The sequence below is a fragment of the Antennarius striatus genome, chromosome 17 (assembly GCF_040054535.1).
Source record: "Antennarius striatus isolate MH-2024 chromosome 17, ASM4005453v1, whole genome shotgun sequence".
NCBI lineage: Eukaryota > Metazoa > Chordata > Actinopteri > Lophiiformes > Antennariidae > Antennarius > Antennarius striatus.
Window position 1 is genome coordinate 9,115,284 of NC_090792.1, and position 24,620 is coordinate 9,139,903.

Below are 24,620 nucleotides of genomic sequence, written 5' to 3' on the forward strand. Positions count from 1 at the left end.
CTGCTAAGGACCATGGCCTCAGATGCAAACAGGACCACATCATCTGCAAAAAAGCAGCGATGCAATCCTCAGCCCATCAAACTGTTAACCCTCCTCACCACGACTACGCCTTGATATCCTGTCCATGAAAATCACAAACAGAATTGGTGACAAAGCGCAGCCCTGGCTAAGGCTAACAGCCACTGAGGACAAGTCCGAATTACTGCCAAGAACCCAATTGGGGCTCTCACTTTGGGTGTACAGGGATTGGATTGCCCTGAGGAAAGGCCCCCTCACCCCATATTCCCGCAGTACCTCCCACAGTGTATCCCTGGGGACCCAATTGTACGCCTTCTCAAAGTCCACAAAACACATGTAGACTGGATGAGCATACTCCCAAGCCCTCTCTAGGATCCCTGCAAGAGTGAAAAGCTGGACTGTTGTTCCATGACCAGGACGGCTCTGCCTCTGCAATAGAGGACGGATCAGTTGGAGCCAGGAGTTCCACAAAGTGTTCCTTCCACCAACTGACATCCTCCTCAATTGAGCTCAACAGTGTCCCATCCTTGCCGTATAGTTTGGATGGTCCCGATTTCCCCTCCTGTGGTGTCGAACAGTCCTTCAGAACAACTTTGGTGCTGTCCGAAAGTCCTTCTCCATGGCATCTCTGAACTCCTACCATACCCTCTGTTGTGCCTCCATCACAGCCGAGGCTGCAGAACTTTTGGCCTGTCGGTACCCTGCAACTGCCTTAGGAGTCCCCAGGGACAGCATGCCCCTGAAAGCCTCCTTCTTCAGTCAGACGACTTCCCTGACCAGCGGGGTCCATCACGGTCTTCGAGGGTTACCGCCTCTTGAGGCAACAAAGACCTTGAGACCACAGCTCTTAGCTGCAGCTTCAGCAATGGAAGCTTTGAACATCGGCCATTCACGTTCGATGTCCCCAGCCCCTCCACAGGGATGCATGAGAAGTTCCTTCGGAGGTGTGAATTGAAGGCCTCACGGACAGAGTCCTCCTCCAGACATTCCCAGTTCACCCACACTACTCATTTGGGCTTACCAGGTCTATCCAAAGGTTCCCCCGCCAACGGACCCAACTCACCACCAGGTGTTGATCAGTTGAAAGCTCTGCCCCTCTCTTCACCCGAGTCTCCAAAACACATGGTCCAAGGTCAGATGATACCATCACAAGATCGATCATTGACCTCTGACCCAGGGTACTCTGGTACCACATGCACTTATGAGCATCCTTGTGCTTGAACATGGTGTTAGTTATCGACAATCTATGACCAGCACAGAAGTCCAACAACAAAACACCGCTCGGGTTTACATCAGGGAGGCCATTCCTCCCAATCACGCCCTTCCAGGTGTCTCCATCATTGCCGACATGTGCATTGAAGTTCCCCAGGAGAACAATGGAGTCCCCTACAAGGATCTCGTGAAGGACCCCATTTAGGGACCCCAAAAAGGCAGAATACTCCGAGCTGCTTTTTGGTGCATACGCACAAACAGTCAAGAGTTTTAATTATACTATACTTATGATACTAGATAACATGGCTGTAGAGTCTCAGTTTTGAGTGTAAGGGCAATGTGTTCAATTAACTAGCATAAAATAAACAAAACATTGAGAAAGGTTTTCGAGTCCAAGATGTGTTCAAAAAAGTTGAACGTGTGGAAAATTCTAAATCCAAAGACTTCACTTTACAGTGACATAAAACAAACAAGGCATCCAGCGACACCCCTGAATTCAACATTTTAACCTGACCTACACATTTTTGTGCCTCTGGTTTCCTGAAAATTTTGCTTTTTGTTTTGTGATTATATCTCATCAGGTTTCAGAGATGTGAAATGTAGCCGCAAGAGGGCACAAGCCAGTGTCTTATTGTGCCGGTCCCAAGCCCGGATAAATACAGAGGGTTGTGTCAGGAAGGGCATCCGGCGTAAAACTTTTGCCAAATCAAACATGCGAATCAAACCTATGACGTCCATACCGGATCGGTTGAGGCCCGGGTTAACAACAACCGCCATCGGCGCTGTTGACCTACAGGGCGCCGGTGGAAATTGGACTACTGTTGGTTGAAGGAGAGGAGGAAAGTGCGTTCGCACGAAGAGAGAGGAGCGCCAAGAGTATAGGACTGAGAGTAGGGACGCTGAATGTTGGAACTATGACAGGAAAAGGTAGAGGGTTGGTTGACATGATGCACGTGACTGCCTTCCGTGACTGCGATGAGTACAAAACTTGAAATTTTACCTTGACCTAGTTTTCTCAGGGTCAAGGTCATCCTCTCATTTCATCCCCTTTGCCGCCCGAGTAACGGGTTTTTTATTTCATCTTTCTTTCTGCACCAAATATCTTGTGAATATATTTGGTGGATGAACGGATGGAGGAACACACAAACATTGACAATTACAATACGTCACTGCTTCGCAGTAAAAGATGAGTTATATTTGTGGAACACATATTAGAACACATCCAGAAACCTGGACGTTATTGTTGAATTTCATGAGTCGATACTTGTCTAATCTTCTATAAAAGCAAAAAGTTTTTAATGTAAACGGTCCATCATCTGTTTCTCTATGCACATCTGATTTCCTTAAAGCCTTATCAGAAAATGTGCAGACAACTTGACGCCTTGCTTGCCAGCAGCTGTCTGTTCACTCAGCCAGAAATCAAGTGGTACTAGCGGACACCAACTGCAGAGCTCCCCAAAGGCTGGAGTCACAACTGGCCGGCTGAGCAAGGGATGTGACTCACACAACTCATTTGCATATTCACAACTGACTCAAGGAAGTACACTCTTCCAAGCTAATATGAAGAACACTATGGGACTGGTTTCTGTAATGTGGTGCTGAGGACTTATGCAACCAAGAACAATTACTCAAGCATGTAAATACCTAACCCTGAAACAAGTCATCATAGGTGACTAACAGTAAACCACAGAAAGTGAAGACAACATCTCAAGGTCACGTCCAGCAGGAATAATCGTATCCAAAATGTCTGCTGGAGAAGCCCTGGTTCTATTTGACCTCAGAGTCTCCTTGTCTTTATAAAAACATTTGATGGTAGGTCCTCAAGCTTGGTTCTGACAGACAGGATTGATTTTTTGTTTTAGCTGGTATGCCAAAACAAAATATATATCTGTTCAAAGGCTGAAAAGCACTTCCTTGGCATAGAGGGATAACTGTGTTAGTCTAGTGAGGGAGCAGGGGTTGTGAATTATCCTGTATCAGATCCAGTCTGGGAGAAACTTTCCCTCAGTTGAGTTCTAGAGGCATGCTGCCATCTGCTGATGTACATACAACACAGAATGATAGTTCATCAATTTCCCTAACTGAAACATCCAAACATCAAATTTAAAATACTTTGATTACTGCAATGGGAGTGTAACTTTATCAGTGACAGACACAATATTAAAATGTAAACAACATGTTCAAGTTTATTTCAGTTAGTTCTGGAATGCAATACATATGTACAAGAAAACATTCAGATCACAAGTATAAAATGCAGCCATTGTAGTAGTTCAGGTAAGGCAATGACATAAATTCAAAAATAAAGTCCTGAGCCTGCTGTTGTCTTCTCTACGTTGAGCAGCTGCAGCACAGTACTTCATCATATCGCCCACTGTAACTGTGAAAGAAAATATTACATTACAATAATTCAGTAACACTTTGATAAGCTAAAATATTTGCGTCCAAGGATACAGACACATATAAAATTGAGCTAATGTGGATATATCTCACCCAAAATCATAGGGTAGTGTGAACAAAGTGACAAAATTAGTTCAAATACGCCTAATATTATAAAATAATTAAATAGTAGTGATGATGCAGTAATAAGATTAACCCCCTTGAGGTCTCTACAAAACATCTGAAATATCACTTGACTTAATCAAGCACTTTTTGAAAAGATGTTGATAGATTTTGCAGAGGAAAATGCTAACAGTTGGAAGGATTATTTCTCCCATACTGCAGTCATCAGTAGCAGTTTGACTCAGAAAGGAGAGCCTGAATATCCAACCATCTACCATATGAATAACGACTGACTGTTAATACAAATCCATCTTAAGCTTACAAACCCATAAAATTTATCTTTAATATAGTACAGAAAAAAGTGGCTGTCACATCTTCAGCTGTTTCTGCCACTTTGCGGGTCACAGGGGTTGCTGGAGCCTATCCCCGCTGACTATGAGATGATAATATAGCTTGTTATTCTAATTTATTGTACAGTTACATGATATTATGTGCTTTTAATAGTTTACTGGTGATTTAAAATTTCAATATTTGTAAATCAAGTAAAATGATGTAAACTTGATTTTTATTTTTCCATGTATTGTTTTTCTGAAAACTGACTTAAGCCGAGGTATCCAACATGAAAAAAACATACTTGTCAGTTTTATGATTTATTTTAGCACTTGCACTTCTGAGTATGGTGACCGTGAACTCAGACTCAGTCTATGGTCATCATTTAGCACTGTAGTAGTTTAGAGGATTAACACTATAGGTATGCATATTTAATTTAAATGTAAGCGTGGTGTCTGATTGTGGCGGTCTGCCTCGGCCAAAAATGTTGGATTGATTTTCCCCCCAGTTCAAGCATGATCCAGGCAAATATCATATAAACATTGTTTTTAACACAGCAAATATTTTTTCACAAGATGCTTAAATATTAATATGTGCTTGCAAACTTTCTGAATAAACTGTCCATAAAGATAAGTATGTTTCAGCCCACATGAACTTTCCTTAGCAGTAATGTATTTCTATCAGTTATAACACAGATGAAGGTGCAGAATATGAAGCTTTGCAGACATTCCTGATGATCAAAACCTACATTACACTGCTAATTTGAAAGCCTTACCAATGTTAAGATACACAAAATGCTACCATGACAGCAACTTAAGAAATTAAATATGACTTACTCTGTGATGGTGCACACAGAGCAGCAGAGACTGAAGCATCTTGAGCACTGTTGCGTACAGGAGGAGCAGACTAGACGGTCACATTGGGAACATGGTGCCTTAGAACCATGTCTCTTCTGACACAGAGAGCACCCTGAGGGGGCCGCTGTCACACCTACAAACGAACCACACTTTAATACAGCAGATTTGATTGACATTTATCAAAATTTAAAAGTAACTACAGCATAAACCCATACTACAATACTCTAATTACCTTGTAAATATACTTCTCTTCAGTGGTACCACGTGTAATCCTTCTTACTCTTTTTTATTCTTCGTCTTAACATTTATTCAGTGACTTTTCTGAACACTTGCTGTTGTGTATTGTGTGTGTGTAATATGTTTGTTAAATATTATTACACACACACACAAATTTCACCCTTGAATGGTGTTTATTCTGTTATTCTTCATATGCTGCGGTAACATCCAAAATCCATATTCTCCAGTTTGGGATTAATAAGGTAAATATCTTACTAAAAATCACATTTGTGACAATCCTGACATCTCCTGGTGAAAAGCATGAACTGAACAAAGCACAAGTACACACAACTAAGTACTTGTGGCCTTTAATTACAGTGACTTCTTTCATTAAAATGAGTCAGCAAATGCTACTTGGATCGAATGGGCAGCGACTTCTCCACTGCCGCTTTCATTAATACATTGTAATGTTTTCACATCTATGGAATTTTGTTTACTATAACTGTCTCAATGAATTGTGTTCATCTCCTGCAGCTAACAAATAACAAGTACTAATAAAAAAAAAGTGATTTACTGGCGGACTACACTCACTCAGTCAGTTGTTGCATTCTAAGTTTATGTTAACATTAGCTATCAGTTCAGGCTCACCTTGTACAGAGTTCGCTTTTTTAATCCTGCCGTCGTATCCGATCAGCGTCTGTCCTCTCAGAAGCGTGGGGGAGCTCGTAGGGGTCGGCGTGTGTCCGGCGGACAGGGGGTCGGCGCGCCTCTCCTCTCCAGTCCACAGCTTCCCCATCACTGCCTTGGCACCGTTAAAAAGCAAATTCTTTGTTTTTTCTGGAGAGAAAATAAACAATAAATTAAATGATATTTCAGTCCGATGATCAATTGACTACCGTCGCGTCCGCAGATGGGCGACCGTCCACGGGGTAACAGCCCACAGGAGAGCAGGGATGTGGGTAACAGCGGTAGCATTTAGCGAAGGCATCAACGTTAGCAAGCGTTAGCGCAACACAGCAGTGTCCGCTGGACTGTGACGACATTACTTACCGTACACTTCTTGTTTGTATTTGCTCCCAAACACGCCGTAGTTGTTGAGTTCCTGTTGTCCGATATGAATTTTATACTGAGAAGAAAACGTTTCCGAAAACGGACAAGCTCGTTTAGGCATTTTAGCTACGAAAAGTAGTGCGACACAGACTTTCACGCTTGTTTGTTGCGGGAAAAATGTAATGGAGGGAGACAGAAGCCAATCACACTCATAGTATTTATTATCACGTGACAATTACAGCGAATCAAAACACCCTCCCAGTGTCACGTGAGGTGTTCCATAAACTACGTTCTAAGTCGTCCATGCTGCGTTACGTTCACTGCCTCTCGCGAGGTTTGGGATTTCGGAAGACACTGCCCAAATATCAGATGTGTGAAATTATGCAGGCGTTGTGTTCTTTTATAATATTGCTGATTTCATTAATTCATCACTTTCTTAAAACGATTGCTTGTAATTTTTTTTTACAAAAAATATTTTTTAAATGAATCATTTAAAACATCAACAAATAGTTGTTTTTTTTAAATGTTTCTTGAAAAGTCTGAAAACATGATTTAGGGCTTAAATCATTTTATGTCCTAAAATATTGATCACCTAACCCTGATATAGGTGATATTTTAAGAAGGCGTAGAATTTTAAGGTTTTTTTTAGAAAATCTGTTCTGGCTCAATTATTACAAGTTCAGATGAAACAGTCCTGACATACAAAATAAATAAATAGAATGTAGTAATAAGAATTTATTTGTAATATTTATTTGTAATATTAAAAGAGCAAGGACAGATTGCAATAAAACAAACATAACCAACTCTGTTGAAAGGTTTTTAATTAATGGAGATGACAATTTTATGTGATGAAAATCACCACAACCATATCATTCCACATTGTTTGTGCTTCCACTTAGAAGAGATAAAGAGTTGCCTTCAGAACATCTGGATCATGCACTCTCTGGACTTTCCAACACCAACCCACTTGACTACAAGGAGAAACAGAAAGAGAAAGAACAATCAGAAAAATTGACCTAACTGTAAAAAGTTTTGAATGGAAAAAGTTAATAGATTTGGAGGCTTTCATGGAAAAGGATAGAAATAGCTTCCTGTATTCGTTTGAATGCAGAGTCCTCTGAAAAGTAAGTTACATATTGAATTTTGTTATTATTTGTGAAACATACTGGGAACTCCAATATGGTTCTCAATGAACCGAATGTAGTTTTGAGCCTTGGCTGGAAGTTCATTCCACTTCCTGGCAGCAGATGTGTCTGTTTTCCAACCCGGGAAAGTCTCATACTCCACCTCCACTTTCTGCAAAACATCCATGTTGGCTATGGTAAAAAAAAAAAAAAAAAAAATTACTAATATTTCTATTAATGTCATTTAAACATTTAGGTCTGATTGTATGTTTGATTCATTCTGTTAAACTACCTGGGAAGTGGGGAATTCTTTTTCCATTAAGTTTGTAGGCAACTCCTACTTTAATTTCATCAAGCACATCCAGGATGTCAAGTTTTGTCAAAGCAATGCTGTTGGGCAGACACAATCAGAGGAAAACTGTTTAATATGTCCTGTATTATTAGTGTAATATAATTTATAATAATACAGAAAAGAATGCATGCTGAGCAACCACAAAAACACCTGATCATGTGCTTAAACAGATCTAGCCACTCACGCGGTGAAGCCATTAATCATATGAGCGTATTTGACAATGACAAGATCCAACCAGCCGCATCGCCGCTTCCTTCCTGTGGTTACACCCACCTCATGACCTCGAGTCTGCAGCAGCTCACCTACTGCCTGCAATAAACAGGAATAAGGCACTCTCACCTGTTGCTTACTTATTCATTCAATTCGATAATCTTTAAATTGTGACAGAAACCTGAAAATCTGCATACTGCATATTTTCAAGGTGATTAAATAACCAAAAACACCACATAAGCCCAGGATAAGGTTTTAACATCTTGACCTATGTTCCCATGGATAGTTCCCATGACAAGTAACATTACCCCAGCTGACACAGTAAATATATTCTGAACCTAGACACTGGCACTAAATTTATCCCTGTGAACATGTGATCTGCATATGAGGTAAAGACTGAGTCTGTCGCTCACACAATTTGACAGCTGCACTCAGCCAGAGAACAAACCGAACCCCTCCCCTCCTTAGTCTGTCACCAACATGTTCGCAAACAAAATGTACAGGTCAAAATGTAGTATCAGTGATGTCGTGTGTCTCCACTTCATACAGTACAAATGCTGATAAAATCAAAGACATCATCTAGTTTGTATTTCCCAGTGACATTTCTTATTTACTTATGTACTATCAAGTTCTTACATTGAGCTGTTCCGTGGGGAAGGCTCCAATTCCCACTCTGGTGGTGTAAGCCTTTGAAACACCAAACACGTCACCAATATTTGAGGGGGGAATGCCAAGACCAGTGCATGCCCCGCCCACAGTGCAGTTTGATGATGTCACAAAAGGATACGTGCCTGAAGAGAGTGATTTTATGTAAAAAAACAACAACATACAAGAGTTTTCTCAGATCCCTTACAGTTTGTTTTATCACTACTGACCATACCAAAGTCAATGTCTAGGAGAGCAGCATTGGCCCCTTCAACCAGAATCTTCTTTGGAGGTCCATGAAGAGCTTCGTACATGTAATAGACCCCATCTCTAACCATTGGCCTCAATCTCTCAGCGTATTCCTACCCAAGACCAGGATATGAAAACAAGATATTTTTCAGTTTCTGGAGATTTACCAGTTTACCACCTCCCAGTTATTAGTTTCTACCTTGAGTTTTTTCAGTTGGTCCTCAACATCAACCGTCAAGGATGGATACATGGACTGGTATTGGTGGACGAGGTTCTTGAATCTGAAAGAAAAGGTAATCAAACTCATTTTAACATTTCGGTGCTGGTTTGTGTTAGAAAACACATTTATTTCTCATAGTCCTGTGACATGTGCCTCATTGAGAAGTCCTTAAAGTCGCCCAGGAGGTCGCACACGCGAAGGCCGGTGCGAGATGCCTTGCTTGAGTATGCAGGTCCAATGCCCTTCTTGGTTGTTCCAATACTGTTATTATGAAACAAAACAAAAGTAAATTATACAAAGTGATGGTGGAGTTAATACTGATAGTCAGCGGATTGTAGAGTATTGTAATGTCACATTTTAACAAAATCTTTGCAGGCCTTCCCCTCTTTCATTACCCATCCTCAGAGCTTACGTCTTTCCTTCTTGTGCTTGTCTTTGTGTTTCTTGTAAGCCATCAACAACCTGGTGGAAATCAAACACTGTGGAGATACAGCAAATGGATCAATATAGGCCAACCTTCATCCTTTAAAGCATGTGATTTATGCATGTGGTACTTATTTAAACAAACACGTATACTGTACGCACCAAGGTGAGCTCTATCTGAAACAATCAGTCTCTTCTCCCAGCCTTTAAGACCTGGTCAGAGGATAAAAATCATTTTGTGCAGTCATCTGAAACATACTTTATCTTAAAAGTCAGCCCATAGTATACCTTTCTTCTCATTTTTATCCCCTTCCTCAAACAAGCCAGGTAGATGTATGACTACTCCATTACCTACAAGAGAAGACAAATATAAACTCAGCCACAGTAATATATAACGCCCCCTCCACATACACTCACACACTTGTGCAAATATCTCTATATCGAGCTGAAAATCATTACCGATGAGTGATGTGCTTTTGGGGTTGATGATTCCACTGGGAAGAAGGTGGAAGTCATACTCCTTGCCATCCACCACCACTGTGTGTCCTGCATTGTTGCCTCCCTATAGATCAAGATAGGGCACCTGTTGTAATCAGTTTTTTTTAATCTGTTATGATAATGAGATCGTGAAATGGCATACGATGTGAACACTCAAAACACATCCCCAGACATATTATAAACACATTATCTTTTTGTCAGACAGCAGTGAGCCACTGTCTGCACAGATCACAGAGCTTTTCCAGCACCTATTTTAACAGACTTGGCTGGTACCGGTCTAAGACCTGGCCTTCTCACATATCAAGCCACCCTGAGAATGTGACCTCGCTCCAGCCCGGTGGGGTGGGGCTCTCAGCACCAGAACACAGGGTACTAGTCCTGTCAATGGAGAAAGTATGAGCACAACATAGCAACTGGTGGTAGGTTTGACTGTGTCTTGGTGCTGGAGTGACCCCTGAAATCTGACCTGACAGTAATGCATCTTATGTAAGCAGATCAATACTGTTCAGAGTATGCACTTAGACATTCAGGATCATGCTCTGGTTCTGATAAGCTGAATGGATCATTCAGAGCGGTTCTATGATAGGTTTATTTAAATTAACTTACTGAGAAAGCACTCTGATGGTTGTTACGTCATTTGACATTCTGGATCAGGCAAATGTTTTGAAATCAGAGTTTCACGGGCACAGACCTTCATTGAGATCATTGAATTCACATTGCATAGTCAATGTGATTCATTATGTTGGTGAAAGAAAGGCTTGTAAATATTCGGTTAGTGCACAAATCACGGGGGTAATTTAAGAATTACGTGTTTCCATGAGCAAGAAACATATTTCACTGCAGGATTATAAAAACCATACAAAAAAAATACAAAAATTCGACAATCACTCCCACGACCCTGTGAATGCTAAGACGAAATCATCGAATCCGACTATTTACCTGACATCTGCAGACAGTATCAGCTTCAGTCGCCAGTAAGTCGACGACTTTTCCTTTCCCTTCGTCTCCCCACTGCGCACCGAGCACCACCGTCACTTTGTTGCCCACGTCGTTGCGCGTTCGCTTCTGAGCGGTCACGGGAGACTGACTCATGTTTTTTTGGTCTTTCGCAGACCAGGTGAGCGACATGATCTTGGACGCAGTGGTCGGTGGGTCTCAAGAAGACTAAGCTGCCTGCAAGAGAGGCATTGCCATATGTGTAACTTCATAGCCGATGATGTCAGAGTCAGACGCGCAGGAGCGCGTAGCCGCGCTGAGGCCGGTTGTCTCCAAGGCTGTTGGAGCAAACAGAGAACCCTCTCCCCTCCAGACAAATGGATGCACGAATGTGTTTTCACACCTTGAAAACAGCTGCCAATATTCAATATGCTTGATGTAACCTGTAAATAAAAAGAAACGATCTAAAATCTAAAATGACTGATCCCAAGCGGCTGAACAGTAAATCCAATTTTATTAAAATGAAATTAACATTAAAATTTACATTCCATTAAGTGCTGTCCATATATTTCATGTTATAGATCATTTAGATAATATATCAAGAGACAATATAGAAGCAGTTATTTTTCTTGTACCAAACACTTTTTTTTTTCTACAGTAGCTGAAAAGTAAATAGAGAATATAGCAAAACACACTCACTGCATATTACAAGTATACAAAACATATAAAGCATATTGAACTCTTTTGAATCATTCTGAATTTTAACCACTCATATACACAAAAACTATTAATTTACATAAAGTGACAGTAACTAACATCCCCACTGTGACGATCTCGGCACCAGATTCCTTTGCTTTTTCAGATCGTTGCAACAGATCGTTGAGGGGTAAATGTTCATGAAGTCTCACAATAAAATATACTTCAGTCATTCCAGTTCAGAAATCTTACGTGAAATTAACATTTTCTCTTCCCTCTTGATTTTCTCTTTCTGGAGTCACCTAGGGAAACAGAGACTGAAATGAATAGCCAGAATCAAAACACATCTAAATAAATTCCTTTAATGCACTTTAGTTATAACTACAGTTTGAAGACAAAGCTACATCAGCTTTAAAATGTTAAACTTTTTTTAATTTAAAAGTATTGGTAATGCATTTATGTCACATACAATATAATTCATAGACATTTCACAAAGCTCAGGAAGTTTACACAAGACTGTTAGTGTTAAAAAACACCCGCATTTGCAGATTTAGGTAATGGACAAGAAAATATGGAAGGAGAGACACAAAAGTGACAGCTTTCATGAAAAAAAACTCATTCCACGATGGCTTCACAAAGACTCCACAAGCTGCAAGACTCTGAGATAATAATTAAAAAAAGAAAAAAAACACTGTGATGTTAGATCACCAAGTATTAAAGAAGGATTAATTGCATTAAAAGTAGAATTAGAATTAGTTTTCCCCTGGTTATTAGCATCACCTCAGAACACATTGGTCAAATGCTGTTAAACATTTGATCACCACTTCATTGTAAGTGTGTTATGAGAGAGTGAGTGTTAGAAGCCGGACAACAGAGACAAATGAAATCCAGGTTCCAGTTAGACCAACAAATGACGCGTTACTTGCAACAAAGCTTTGACAGTGAATTCATTAGGATGATGTTCCTGCTTACAGTTTGCCATCCCACTGTTTTGACCTACCTCACTGCAACACACAGCCTTTTTTATGTTTAGTGTGTCCTTTCCCACTGTTACCTTGTGTTTCAGAGAGTCAAAAACAGATTGTTCAAACAAGCTGACCATATTTATATCCATTCATTATTAAATCTGCAAAACAGTGCTGCACACTGTACATACAATTTATTAAAATGCATATTATTGTTATGCACAAGTATTTATGAATATACACTAAAATAGCCCATACATAAAATAGAAATTATTAAATTGAACAAAACCAAAATAAATAAAGACTTCCCTTTAAGAAACATCGAGAGACTAGCATTCCAAACATGTTCTTTATTTAAGTGAATGTAGAGATTACCTTGGTTACTCTTCTTTTTGTTTCGTTTAAAGAGGCCGTGCTGTTTCTTTGGTTCAGGCGTAACGGATGGCACAGCTTCAGACGCTGATGCCACATCTTCTGATTGAACTCCATCTGGGCTGTCATTCTCCTTGATGCCCTCACTGAGAGCAGCTACATTAGTTTGACGGTCCAAATGTTTGTAACTCACATCTTCATCTTCATTTTGGCTGGGTGTTTTTACAATAATGTGTTCTGGCTCATCTTCAACATTCTTTTGTCCTTCAGAATCTTTTAAATGGATTATTTTATTGCTGGTTGTAGTCTCCCCTCTTTCCATGCTATGGCTTTCACTACTCTGCGTCATACTGTCTCCATCAAGTGAAGGACTTTCCTTGACATGGACATTGACACTAATGCCCACTTGCTCCTCTGATAGCGGGCAGGAGGCATCATCTAGCACAGCCTCTAGCAGGTCTGAATCTGTGAGTGAAGATGGGCTCAGGACACTGGTCTCTGTTGAATCCAGTGAGACGCCATTTGTGGGGAGATATGGTTGATGTACTGCTTCATTCGGATGTGATTGTATCAAATCTTGTGAAGGTACTACTGCCGTCTGTGGGTGTTTCCCATCCTGCAGAGAGACAGATTCTTCCTGGGGTTCCTGCCTCACTATGGCTTCTATTCCCAGGAGTATCTTGGGTGCTTTGACTGGTCCGTCTTGCACCACACTCTGTGATGCTGGTGGAGTTTCTTCTGATGGGCTGATGAAGCCGTTCACTCCGTCTGTGCTGTCGTGGTAACCCTTGGTCTGAGCCTTGCTGGGAGCGGAAATGGTGGCTAATTCTACGGCTTCTCCGTCTACAGGCTTCGCACTTGATCCTGACAAAGAAGTAGGCAGTGTTGATGGTGAAAATATGCAATAAGTACACCAAGACCATTATTAGCTCTTTTGAAACAGTGTGATATTTCACAGTGAGCAAAGACGCTTGAAGAAAAAAATATTTAATATAGCTTGGCAATACAGCTAAGCATTGGAGCTGGCATTGGTAGATAGCGGACTGTGTTATGTCACAGATAAAAAGAGCATAAATGAAGCAGCAAAGCCGTGTCGTGGCTGGCACCTAAGTGTCACAGGAACGGAGCTAGGAACTGTGGATGGAGGCCACAGTCTCTTGTCCTTACCAGATGGGCAGGTATCCCTATGCATTTCATTAGAAGGGAGGCTTTCCGAATCGCACCTTGGCCTGGTCTTTCTCAGGCTGAAACCCTTCCTGATATCCGCCAAGAGGTGGTCGATGATGCAACCATCATTCTGTGGCATAACGCCTTTCTTGACTGGTAGAGAAGAGATTGGGAAAAAAAAAAAACCCCAGGGATTTAAAGACATTCTAGTCAAACCACATCATGAAGTAAGGCTTTTCACACTTACTAATTTTTCCATTCTCTCCCTTCTGCCTCTTGGACTCTTCCTCTGCCAACTGCTTCTTTCTCTTCTCAGCTTTGGCTGCCTGCTCTCTTCTGGTTTTGTTTTCCTGTCAGTATGAAAGTCAGGATGTCACTCACTGCCATGCCAAGCACATAATGTTCACAGAAATCTGTGTATTTTAGGGAGAGATGTGTCAACTCCTGAGTATAGGTATGCTAACTTATAGTCAGGAGGCGAGCCTAAGCATGGTGCATTTATTTAGCCTGTGTTCTCATGCCTTCAAGTAAAAGGACAAAATATGATCCAAAACCTTCAGTGTCTTGATGAAAAGTCCTCGGAAGGTCCTGATTGTTCCAAAGAGTTCCTCAAGCACCAGCTGATTGGGGTCTTCACTCAAATAGACAGCCAACTCCCTCTTCTTCTTGTCTAATGCAGTCAGCCTTTCAGACAGAGTTTGACATTCCTTCAGGTTTTCCTGCAGCAGAGAAAAAAGGATCTGGATGTAGCTTTCAAACACAGCAGAGGAAACTCCATTTGTATGCATTCGGATGACAACATCATCTCACCTCAAGAAAGCTTGCATATTGCTGCTTGACATCTTCCACAGAGTTGGACACTTTCTTGATGGCCTCATTGAGTCGTTTTAGTAAGGCACTGGATTCAGACTGTACAGAATCCAAACTGGCTCTGAAGACAAAGTGTAAAACCTTTGATTACATGTCTGAGTTTCACTGTGGACCAATAGGAAAGGAAGACCATGAGCTAAAGTAGATGTCAAAGGTTTTATACCCAGCTGCTCGATCACAGATCTCTAGCTCATCTGGCAGTGCCAACAGCTCTGGATGGTTCTTCTCAGCTTCCTTTGCAAAACAAGCAGTAGATAAATAAATTAATGGGTCAAAACTAAAAGGAACAAAAAAACATTATGGGAGCCGTGAGTTTCTATACCTCCAGGATGTGATGAAGCAGCGTGATGCGGCTCTTATTGGCCTTTGTTTCTGTAAGCTTAAGCAAAGAGCTGATCTTGAACCCTTCGGCGTTCCCTGTGTGACTTCCCTGGAAGTAGACCAAAGATTAAAAACACAAGCCCTGTCTAAATGTCATCTTAGATAAATTATTCATGAGACTGAAGACGCTCTTACGTAGTTGAGAAAATTTCCAACATCAAGGATGAGCCTGCAGAAACTGGGCATGTGTGTGCTCATTTTGAGAGCTGAGAAATGTGTTACACTGAGTTAATACAAATATATGATGTATACAAGATGGTTAGCTGGCAAAGAATGGCAACTAAATACTGCTGTCTTATCACTGAAGGCCTCGGGTCTACTCACACTGGCAGGCCTCCTCCACCATCTTGACTTTAGGTTTGAGCATATCCAACACTGATGACGTCTCCTCACACAACAGCATACAATCAATCCTTAACTGATAGCTGGAAACACAAGACAGAAAGCACATAAATTATTAAGTAAAATCCAGAGAAAGTAATGACAGCACAGCTGCAGCATGCTGACAATCCACATTACAAACCAGAACCAGAGTAAAAATAACTTTGTACCTTTGCACATTGAGGAGGGAGGTGTAGAACCGGTCGACGTTTGCCAGTTTGTCTTGCTCTCCTTGGAAGGACTTCAAATTCTCAATCTACATTAAAAGAGTGATTCACATATTTGATGTTTTAAGATGGATCCTTGGTTTTAAGTATGGGTGCAAGAAAGTCACAGTTTGTATTGTGTAGAACAATACAAACCTCATGCTTCTCTGGAAGGAGCTTTATAAGCTGTTGAAGCACTTCTACATCAAACTTACTGCGGTCACCGCTCTGAATCATGGCTACAAATTCCTCATTTTTGCTGAAAATTAAACACTGAAAATTAACAAAAACAACTAAACATGTAGATTTTATATATTTATACTTACTATTTCTAAATAACATGACAATATGAGATATCTCACCATTTGAACTGCTTTAGGAATATGTTCAAATTGAGGTTTTTCTTTGGATCAATAAAAGTAATCTAAAAAAAAGAAGAGAAATGACAGAAGCAGACTGATTATTTAGCTTTGACAATCAGGTGCGTTTGTTTTTTGTGTTGCAGCACTGAGGAGCCATGTTGAGTGTTGACCAAGCGCACCTCTTTAGGCTCCTTCTTGACAGCAGCAGCTGCCCCCTTGTCTTTGTTTTCGGTCACTGGTAGACAGAACAGCTGCTCGATGCTGCTGTAGTCCGGCTCCCGAGGAGGAGGCTCTTTCTGAACCGAGGCCCACATGGAGTGTCCATCTGTGTGTGTGTGTGTGTGTGTGAAGAAAGAGAGGACCATATAAAAAGCTGTGACATTTACAATTAGCATCATTCAACCGATGAAACTTATTTCAAAGTGATGTTTCATAGATTGCCGAGAATAATCTGAAGCTTCCACTTGAAATTAGAACCAGATCTGAAATAATCATCTCTTTAATTTGTGTCGCATTAACTTGAAATATTCTTTACACAAAAAGGTGCTTCCTGCCAGTGCTATCACTCACATCTACCATAAAACAGTAGATTAAAAAATAAATAATCAAAATTGTGGTTTGTTGCCTTCATAAAAAGTAAATGACAGACTGCCTGAAATATTTTATCCTACCAGTTACAGCACGGAGTTTCTGCCAGTTGAGCTTTTTCATCCTCAGGGTGGGGCATCGTTTTGCTTTTATGGGTGCAGCGCAGCCAAGAGCGTATCCACTCTGAGCCACTATCATGCCTGGGGTCGGAGGAGGTGGCGGAGGTCCACTACCCATTCCTGGTAAGGGTGGTGGTGGTGGTGGTGGGGGAGCCATGCCAGGGCCACAGGGCGGTGGTGGCGGAGGTGGGGGTGGTGGAGGTCCACCAAAACCTCCAGGCAGTGGTGGGGGTGGGGGTGGTGGAGGAGGAGGAGCAGGAGGTGGACACTGAAGAGATGGTCCAGTCATACCTGGGGGTAGAGGAGGGGGTGGAGGTGGGGGCGGGGGAGGAGGAGGAGGAGCTGCACACGGTGCCGTCTGAGCCGATGTAATGATGCTTTTCTCTGACTTCTCTTCATCTTGTTGATGTCCATCTGTCTGCACAGCCTTATCCACCTTCATCATCCCTTTGTCCACTTCATGATGACCTTCATAGCCTTTAGAGAACATGAGCCGCTGCAGGATCTTCTCCAACGACTCCATCTGGGCTGGGGTTCAAATTCAAGAAAACCTTATTTCAACAGTCGGCTCAACAGTTTCCTCCCATGTCATCGCTACCATGCATGTATCTTTCTAAACAAACACTCCCCCTGATGCATTAAGTTTGGAGACAGCCATTACCCAGTCATTGGCTTCTTTTGTGTTGACTTATGTTATTGTTGATTTACTGCTGACTCACAGTTCTGGGCCAGCAGTATGGCTCTGTTGGTGATGGCCTCCAGAGCCAGCCATATATCAGAGCGACCTGGACCGAGCAGCAGCAATGTCTGCAGGATGGACAGCAGCTGGAGAGAGGCTGGAGAGCTGCTCACCTGCACACAGCAACACATCCATATGCACGTGTTGATGAGTAATACAGCAACAATATCAGCTATAATGAAGGGCATCAGGAATAAGTCAGACCTTGTTAAAGAGCGTAGTGAAAACCTCCAGGTGATTACTCATGTCGATGCCCCCGTAGATGTGCAGCAGCACCTCCTCATCTTCAGCCATTGCCTCTTCAAAAGCTTCACATTGAATAATCAAGTCTTCATCCTCCTGCTCTCTGCACAACACCCACATACAGATCACTGATGGACACCGCATCGCATTCAAATGTCATTTTCTCTTATGCGTAAGGATTGAAAAAGGCCTTTGCTAAAAGCACTGTCATTAACGGCCACAATCTGCAAGTATCTTCTCCCAAACGCACCATTAGAGATGCCAATAAATTAGCACTTTAAAAAAAGAACTATTATTATTAAAATTTTTTTGCATAAAATCTGTTTTAGTGATAAAGATATTCATGATAAATAGAAGGGTTACCTTAACTTTGGCAGTAAATCCAATAACTGAAGTCCTGCAAGACAGTAATAAAATTCACAACAGTGTATCACAGCAATCAATAATCTGTTATTAGGAGAGTGAGTCATTAAAGGTTGTTTTGTGCCTTTTCACAGCAGCATGTGTTTGGTTTTCAGGGAATTAGCAGGAAGCTACAGGTGAGCAATCACACAAATGGGAGTGGCCAGAGACAGGACTGATTGGTTTTATTTGACTGCAGTTGAGACGTCAGACTATCTGTAGTTACAATCTTGTGGAAGTTTCTTGGTACCTCACTGCTTAACCTTGATGCATCATCAGAAAAAAAGGTTTAATCAGTCTGAGATTAAAGCTGTTTTTTTTTAAAATTATGTGGACTCAAAATGCTGATTAAGTAAAAATAACCCCCGTATAGAAATCAGAAGACTGAATGCTGAATATAATTTACTCACAAAGACACACTGTAATCAAAATTACATTATCTCAGTGTGATTGAATCAGTTTAAGAATCGTACTGAAACTTTTGTTTAATCCTCTGTAATGATTTAAAATGCATGAACGTTTTATCCACTTGAGCTTTCGTTCATCCTCAAGTGCTTTTCTCAAAATCAGAATAAGGCCATCAGACCTATTATTAGGAAGACCTAGTGACAGAGATACTGTATTTGCAACTGAGCCTCATGCTGATGCCCTGCTTACATTTTAAGGGTAGTGGGGAATCATTAAATAACTCCATTCCGTACATCACACTGTGACATTATGCAAGTTATGACTCTGGACATCGGATTTTACCCGAAAAGGGAACCTACCAATAAACTCTTTCCTCATTTTATCTCTTTGCCTGAGGTCATCCATTCCGAAGATGAGGGCATTGATGACACTGAGTAGGGTGACCATATACGGGACGTTATCTGTGGCCTGCAGCTCATTCATGATCACGCTGAACCGATACTGCTGGGTCTTCACACCCTGCAGGGAAAGAAAAATCAGTGTGAGCCTCCAACATATGATCACTGAGATACACCCACCAGTAGAGGGCAGTGTTCATGCAGCTATTAGAAGACCAAACGACGAAGACATAAGATCATGTGAAATAAATACCACAAATTAACTATGAGCAGGGTTGATGATATGACACGTCCATCTACTTGCCTTGTAGTGATCCAGGGAGTCCAGAGCCAGGCGATGGCCATCTGTGGAGAACACGCTGAGGGCGGCGAGCAGCTCGAACACTTGCATCTTCACCATGGTGTTGGAAGTGTCCAAGGCTATGGGGAAGTATGATCTCACACATCAATGCAGACCAAGTACTGTACTCACATTTGTGATTTGTTTCTCTTCAAATACACAAGGCCCAGTCCCTGTTCTTTCTCCCCTTTGTGTGGTGTCTTGATTATAATACTGTACTGTTTCTTTCATTTTTAGGGAACTCAACATGAACTTTGCCCTGTAAAGACATGTTGTGCTGCGGATAAACATGTGATTGTGAATAAATGGAGACTACTGGCTCACTGTGACAGTGTATTTCCAGTGATACTCTGTGGTAACCATGAATGATTCATCTCTGCACAAAGAGCTGAGGACATGAATGGAAAATGGATCTAAGCAAAATCACAGACGACCTTTTAATCAGCTGAGTTATGATGGATTTAACAATTGAATTAACATGTAATCTTAATTACGGCAATACTGTTCAATATACTTCAAGTGTTTTCTCCATGATGTAATCTTTTGGGTGATTTGGGGCATATTAGGGATGGGTGTGGCCACAAATGCCTGTAATGTAGTCATTTCAGTCATACAATGACTGCAGTAGATGTGATGATTGTGTGTGGCCGACCTTGGGAGAGCTTTCGAATGTATCCCTCGTTCTCTATGATGAAGTGGATCCCTGCGGAGGAGTTCATGACCGCCCGGACGCAGTTGACACAGGTGAGCTGGAGAAGGGCATCAGCGATACGAGAGCATCCCCGACCCGAGAGCCGATCCAGAGCCTCCAGGAGGAGATCCAACCCGCTGAGCTCCAGGAACTGGACCATCCATGTCTGGTCGCTACCCTCAAGGCGACGCCTCAGACCGGAGTAGTTGACCACAGTGGGGACTTGCAGTAGTCTGATGCACAGCTCTGGATCAGCGCTCTCCAGGTTGGCTTCCTGTTGAGTATCTGAGTCTTGCGAGGAGCCCAGGCGACCCCTGACTGCCGCCCACTTATTCTTCCCATCTGACTTAACTGACATGATGGCTGTGGACAAAAGGATAGCAGTCTTATTATTATCAAGAAATCAATCAGCTTGTGTTGGATTGCAGAAATCATCCATTCACAGAGCTGTCGTTGTTGTCCAGGGCACAGGATGCAGGCTTTAACGTTGGCCTTATCAGAAAGGAAAACAGAATGGGAAATGATGGCTCTGCACTTCTCTGGCATGAGTAAAAGTTATGTCAGCAGTCGCGTCATCGGCGGCTTAACTGAACATTCTTGTTTAATCCTGCTTGAAAGAGAAGAGACTGTCAAAAACTCTGGAGAGACTCGATGTTCAAATATTTGAAAACGCCCGTTACTACCATATAGACATTGAAAAACACACAAGACATGTATGAAAAAGTAAAAGGCCAAAATTACTACAAAAAGAACATTTCACAAACATCATACTAATGTATCTGACATTGGCATGATTGCTCACATTGATCAAGGAGCACAGTCTACTCTTTTACAAACGCGTCTCTGCGCGAAGCTTCTTGAACGCTCCACTGCGATGTTTGTAACAAGGGTGAACACATTCCTACACTCTAATAAAATAATAGTAAACTAAACAGGAAACCGATTCGGCCCAAACAAGGGTAAACCTTTGGTGTCTAATATTACTTTCTCCACTAGAACCAGCAAGAGTAGTTCTTTTGTTGTTGTTTTATCCTGTTTTCGATTTAACTCTTGGAAAAGAAATGTACACATGTGAAGCGTTGCATGATGAGCAAGTACAGACAAAATGATCTGCCAAAAGGGCAGCCAGTCTGGGAAGGAATGCAGCTTTTATTTGATCCTGCGTGGTTGGTTTTGATTGACAATCAAAACCAACCAATAAAATTTGTATTTGTTGGGAACGCTCTAAATTAAAAGTAACAACAACAAAAAAACAAGTCTTGAAAAAAATCTTTCTTTTCACTCTGTAAACTCAAGGCAAAATGGCTTTCCTTTTTTTCCCATGTATTCTGGCAAAGCATTTGTCAGCTCTGACTGCAGCATTCTAGTCCTGCTGCCAGTGTGAGAGTGTTACCGTGGCAGCAGGCAGGCAGACAATGGTATTCTACAATAGGCCTTCATAGAACTCTTCAAAGAGCAATGTTCATTAGCCACAGAATAGATTGAATGCTCCCAACATCCCATGTGAGGCTAATCAGAGCTATGGCAAGTAGCCATTTAAATATTCTGATATAAGAATAGATAGCGCTTGCATGTTCATTCTGAGTCACAATCCAAAGTTGCAAGTTGATGCTTGTAATGGGGAAAAATTCTGTATTCACTAGTACCTGTTTAACTACTAAGGTTCATTGAAATGTGCCCTTGCCCATCTCTCACACCCATAGTTACAGTTGACTGTGAATATTTTTAAATTAGCTCATGTGTGATGAGTCCAAAGCAGCAGCGTAGGAACCTGACAGGAAGGAGGAGGAAGGAAAGGGCTTTCCCAAGGCAGGAAACTTGGCACAAGATAAACAGGTCAGCCTGACAGCTTATTTTCCTCTTCATAATTTCAGTTTCATTCCAAAGGATGTTGATTTAATATTTTGTTTATGCACAAATTATCTGAAAAAACAAAACCAAACAAAAGCAACCTTCAACAAGGCTGTGATGCATATTCTCTGGTGAGCTCCTCGCACATAAGCAACTTTCACAAATCGACCTTGTCTGCCAGAGCCCCGACATGTACCACTAATAGCAGTCTGATTCACTGCACACAGGACAAGCCCACTCATGTGTCCTCTGCTTTACCTGCCCACGCACCAACCTGCGGATACTGTACAGCATCAACACTTAAGAGCATCGACAAGCACTTCCACAGATTTATTTTTCATCTCAGACATATGTAAAGCTTCTGCATGATGTTTCCAGTAACATCTGTTCTCCAAAATAACACATGGGCATAATGTGAAAAAGAGGAAGTCTGTAAATGCCACCGATCATAGTTTTCTTTTTCTTTTTTGGTCTCTCTTTTTCGATACATCAGGTACATTTAGTAGATCAGAATTGTGGACATGTATACAAAATAATATTGCACCTTCTGAAATAGTTGATTGATTTCATGGCACACGTTAAAACACATGTTAAAGCATAAAAACACCCTTTGCATTGAGATTTCCTGACACTTTGTTGCTGTAAATGCTTTATCCAGGAGAATGATTGCAACATAAAACATCTGGGACACATTAAAGAGAAAATCAGCCCTCCTCCTTCTGCGCTATTTAAGGGAGTGACCAGAAGAAATGCCTGCAAAGTCTCATTTTGGAGTTGAAATGTGCGTTGGAGTTTGGTTTCCTGTGTTCCTAAACTGCCTAAAGATGTCTGCAGCTGTCTTCAGATCTGCTTGAAAACTGGAATAAAAACACATACAGTACAATTCGAAATGCAAACTCAAAACTGGAAGCCTCAGCTGTTTTTATTGGCGGACTCCAATCGATTGCCTTCGGAAATGACATTACTGTTGTTTTTTTTCTTCTTCTTTTTTATTGCTGTCTTGCGCCTCCTCAGTTCAGACAAGGCAAGAAAGGTTCACAAGGAAAAGTCGAATGTCCTACAGGACGGTGCGACAACATCAGAATACAATCATCGATTTATCCCTGACGCACCGGCCCGTCATGATAAGGACACATAATAGGCGCAACATCCATGAGCTGCTTTTTTTTTTTTTTTACCCCCCCACATACGCGGGGGATGTAACGGGACATGTCACCTCTCCGAAGCGAGAAAAAGACAACAGCAAATTCAAAAAACATTTCTGATGCTGCTGCACACCAAGTCTTGACCCTCTGTCTCGTATGGTAATAGATTACTCACAGGCTGATAATGATGTCTTACCTGATTTATTCCATAAATGTGCACTTGAGGATTGGAGTCCTTTGGCGTGTTTTAGACGCGCTTTCCAGTCATCGAGACAAACCTCTGGGCTCCACGTTATGTTACAAAGACCCCTGAAAATACCCGCACTGTTTGGCAGGTCTAATCATGAGTGCTACGCTGATGGCAAACCTTCCAAATCGCTACGGCTCGTAAGATTCCACCGACTTGTGAAACTGACAGGATCAAGAGAGGAACAGCGCTGAGGGGACACATCCGGTTAGACCCTTCAGCATAAAACACCTACGCGCTGGACACTAAACTAGCTGTTGGCTTAATTCAACGCAATTTAGCAGTCACTTTGTAACTACAGCACAGCTTTATGTATAAACTACAGTAATAATAAAAAATACAAATATTTATTATAATTATGTATGATTAAGTTAGACATCTACAATTAAGAAAAAGTTGACTGTTGTATTGGCTTCAAACAGCTAAATAGTGCATATAGCCTAGAATAATTATTTTAAATTTTAATAAAAAAAATTAATTTAAATCATTTAGTTTTTGTAATCACACTCACCTTCATACATAACTTATAAGGGGAATAGACCTACCTGGCCTTAAACAAGATGCAGCAGATGAGTAGTATACCATTACTACAGACATGTCAAGCATTGTGACTGCTGTAACAGTGTCAGTAATCATCTGCTCGGTAGCGAAACTGTAGTTATAGATTATTAAAATAAAAAAATAACTGACAAGGGATTCATTTAGCAGACTAAATAATTTCTACAGCGTGGCACTTTATTTTGAAGGCAGAATTAGCAGTCTTCCGGTGTTAATGGGATTATCATTGTTTGGGAAGTGTTTATGATGCTGAATGCAGATACTGTAGTTCATGTCCTCCTCCCACACTCCACATCTCTTCAGCCGGTCTGACCTGAGGCGATCGTCGCTGATGGAGGATTATTCATCTGGGCTGAATGATTCTCCTCGTCATTCTCGACTGCAACAAGTTGCCTGTTACAATAAAAGATTCTGTTAAACTCCTAGGTTTTAAAGTACTGTAATCCGATAATTTAGGATCCAGAGTCTCGTCTGCCCGCCGATCCTGTCTAAGTCTAAAGTAAAGAGTCTTGTTGAGCATTAAAAGGTGCGTGTTTGCAGGTACAAGTTAAGTAACTAACACCAGAAACAAGGAGCAGGACAAAGACTGACCATTTAATGGTTGTTGATGAACAGCTGGAACATTTGGTCTGAAGCATCTGTGAGGATATGA

At 41.4% G+C, this 24,620-nt stretch overlaps 3 protein-coding genes across 5 annotated transcripts; all 3 read right to left on the reverse strand.

Moving 5' to 3' along the window:
* Positions 1–3,408: 3,408 nt before the first annotated feature.
* On the reverse strand, positions 3,409–6,348 carry siva1 (SIVA1, apoptosis-inducing factor). The gene is made up of 4 exons (XM_068339125.1): positions 6,183–6,348; positions 5,781–5,969; positions 4,896–5,049; positions 3,409–3,607 (listed from the first exon to the last, which is right to left on the reverse strand). Exons 1-4 carry the CDS (start codon positions 6,301–6,303, stop codon positions 3,559–3,561), a joined length of 513 nt encoding a protein of 170 aa, XP_068195226.1. The 5' UTR covers positions 6,304–6,348; the 3' UTR covers positions 3,409–3,558.
* Positions 6,349–6,986: 638 nt separating this feature from the next.
* On the reverse strand, positions 6,987–11,190 carry adss1 (adenylosuccinate synthase 1). The gene is made up of 13 exons (XM_068338602.1): positions 10,843–11,190; positions 9,865–9,967; positions 9,694–9,756; positions 9,568–9,618; positions 9,395–9,461; positions 9,136–9,243; positions 8,962–9,043; positions 8,749–8,875; positions 8,505–8,659; positions 7,843–7,967; positions 7,599–7,696; positions 7,349–7,498; positions 6,987–7,153 (listed from the first exon to the last, which is right to left on the reverse strand). The coding sequence occupies exons 1-13, from the start codon at positions 11,029–11,031 to the stop codon at positions 7,101–7,103; spliced, it is 1,371 nt and encodes a 456-aa protein (XP_068194703.1). The 5' UTR covers positions 11,032–11,190; the 3' UTR covers positions 6,987–7,100.
* A 146-nt stretch (positions 11,191–11,336) lies between these two features.
* On the reverse strand, positions 11,337–23,665 carry inf2 (inverted formin 2). 3 transcript variants are annotated; one of them, XM_068338599.1, is made up of 23 exons: positions 23,360–23,656; positions 20,129–20,530; positions 19,441–19,556; positions 19,098–19,257; positions 18,292–18,325; positions 17,890–18,031; positions 17,666–17,798; positions 16,911–17,474; positions 16,419–16,564; positions 16,240–16,301; positions 16,034–16,136; positions 15,842–15,927; positions 15,615–15,715; positions 15,426–15,496; positions 15,232–15,339; positions 15,073–15,143; positions 14,850–14,970; positions 14,594–14,758; positions 14,287–14,389; positions 14,040–14,192; positions 12,876–13,736; positions 12,536–12,589; positions 11,337–11,837 (listed from the first exon to the last, which is right to left on the reverse strand). In XM_068338599.1, the coding sequence occupies exons 2-22, from the start codon at positions 20,523–20,525 to the stop codon at positions 12,537–12,539; spliced, it is 3,750 nt and encodes a 1,249-aa protein (XP_068194700.1). In that variant the 5' UTR covers positions 20,526–20,530; positions 23,360–23,656; the 3' UTR covers positions 11,337–11,837; position 12,536. The 3 variants fall into 3 exon arrangements, with proteins under 3 accessions (XP_068194700.1, XP_068194701.1, XP_068194702.1); XM_068338600.1 differs by lacking the exon at positions 12,536–12,589; XM_068338601.1 differs by lacking the exons at positions 11,337–11,837; positions 12,536–12,589 and having other exon boundaries at positions 13,278–13,736; positions 14,096–14,192; positions 23,360–23,665.
* Positions 23,666–24,620: the final 955 nt, after the last annotated feature.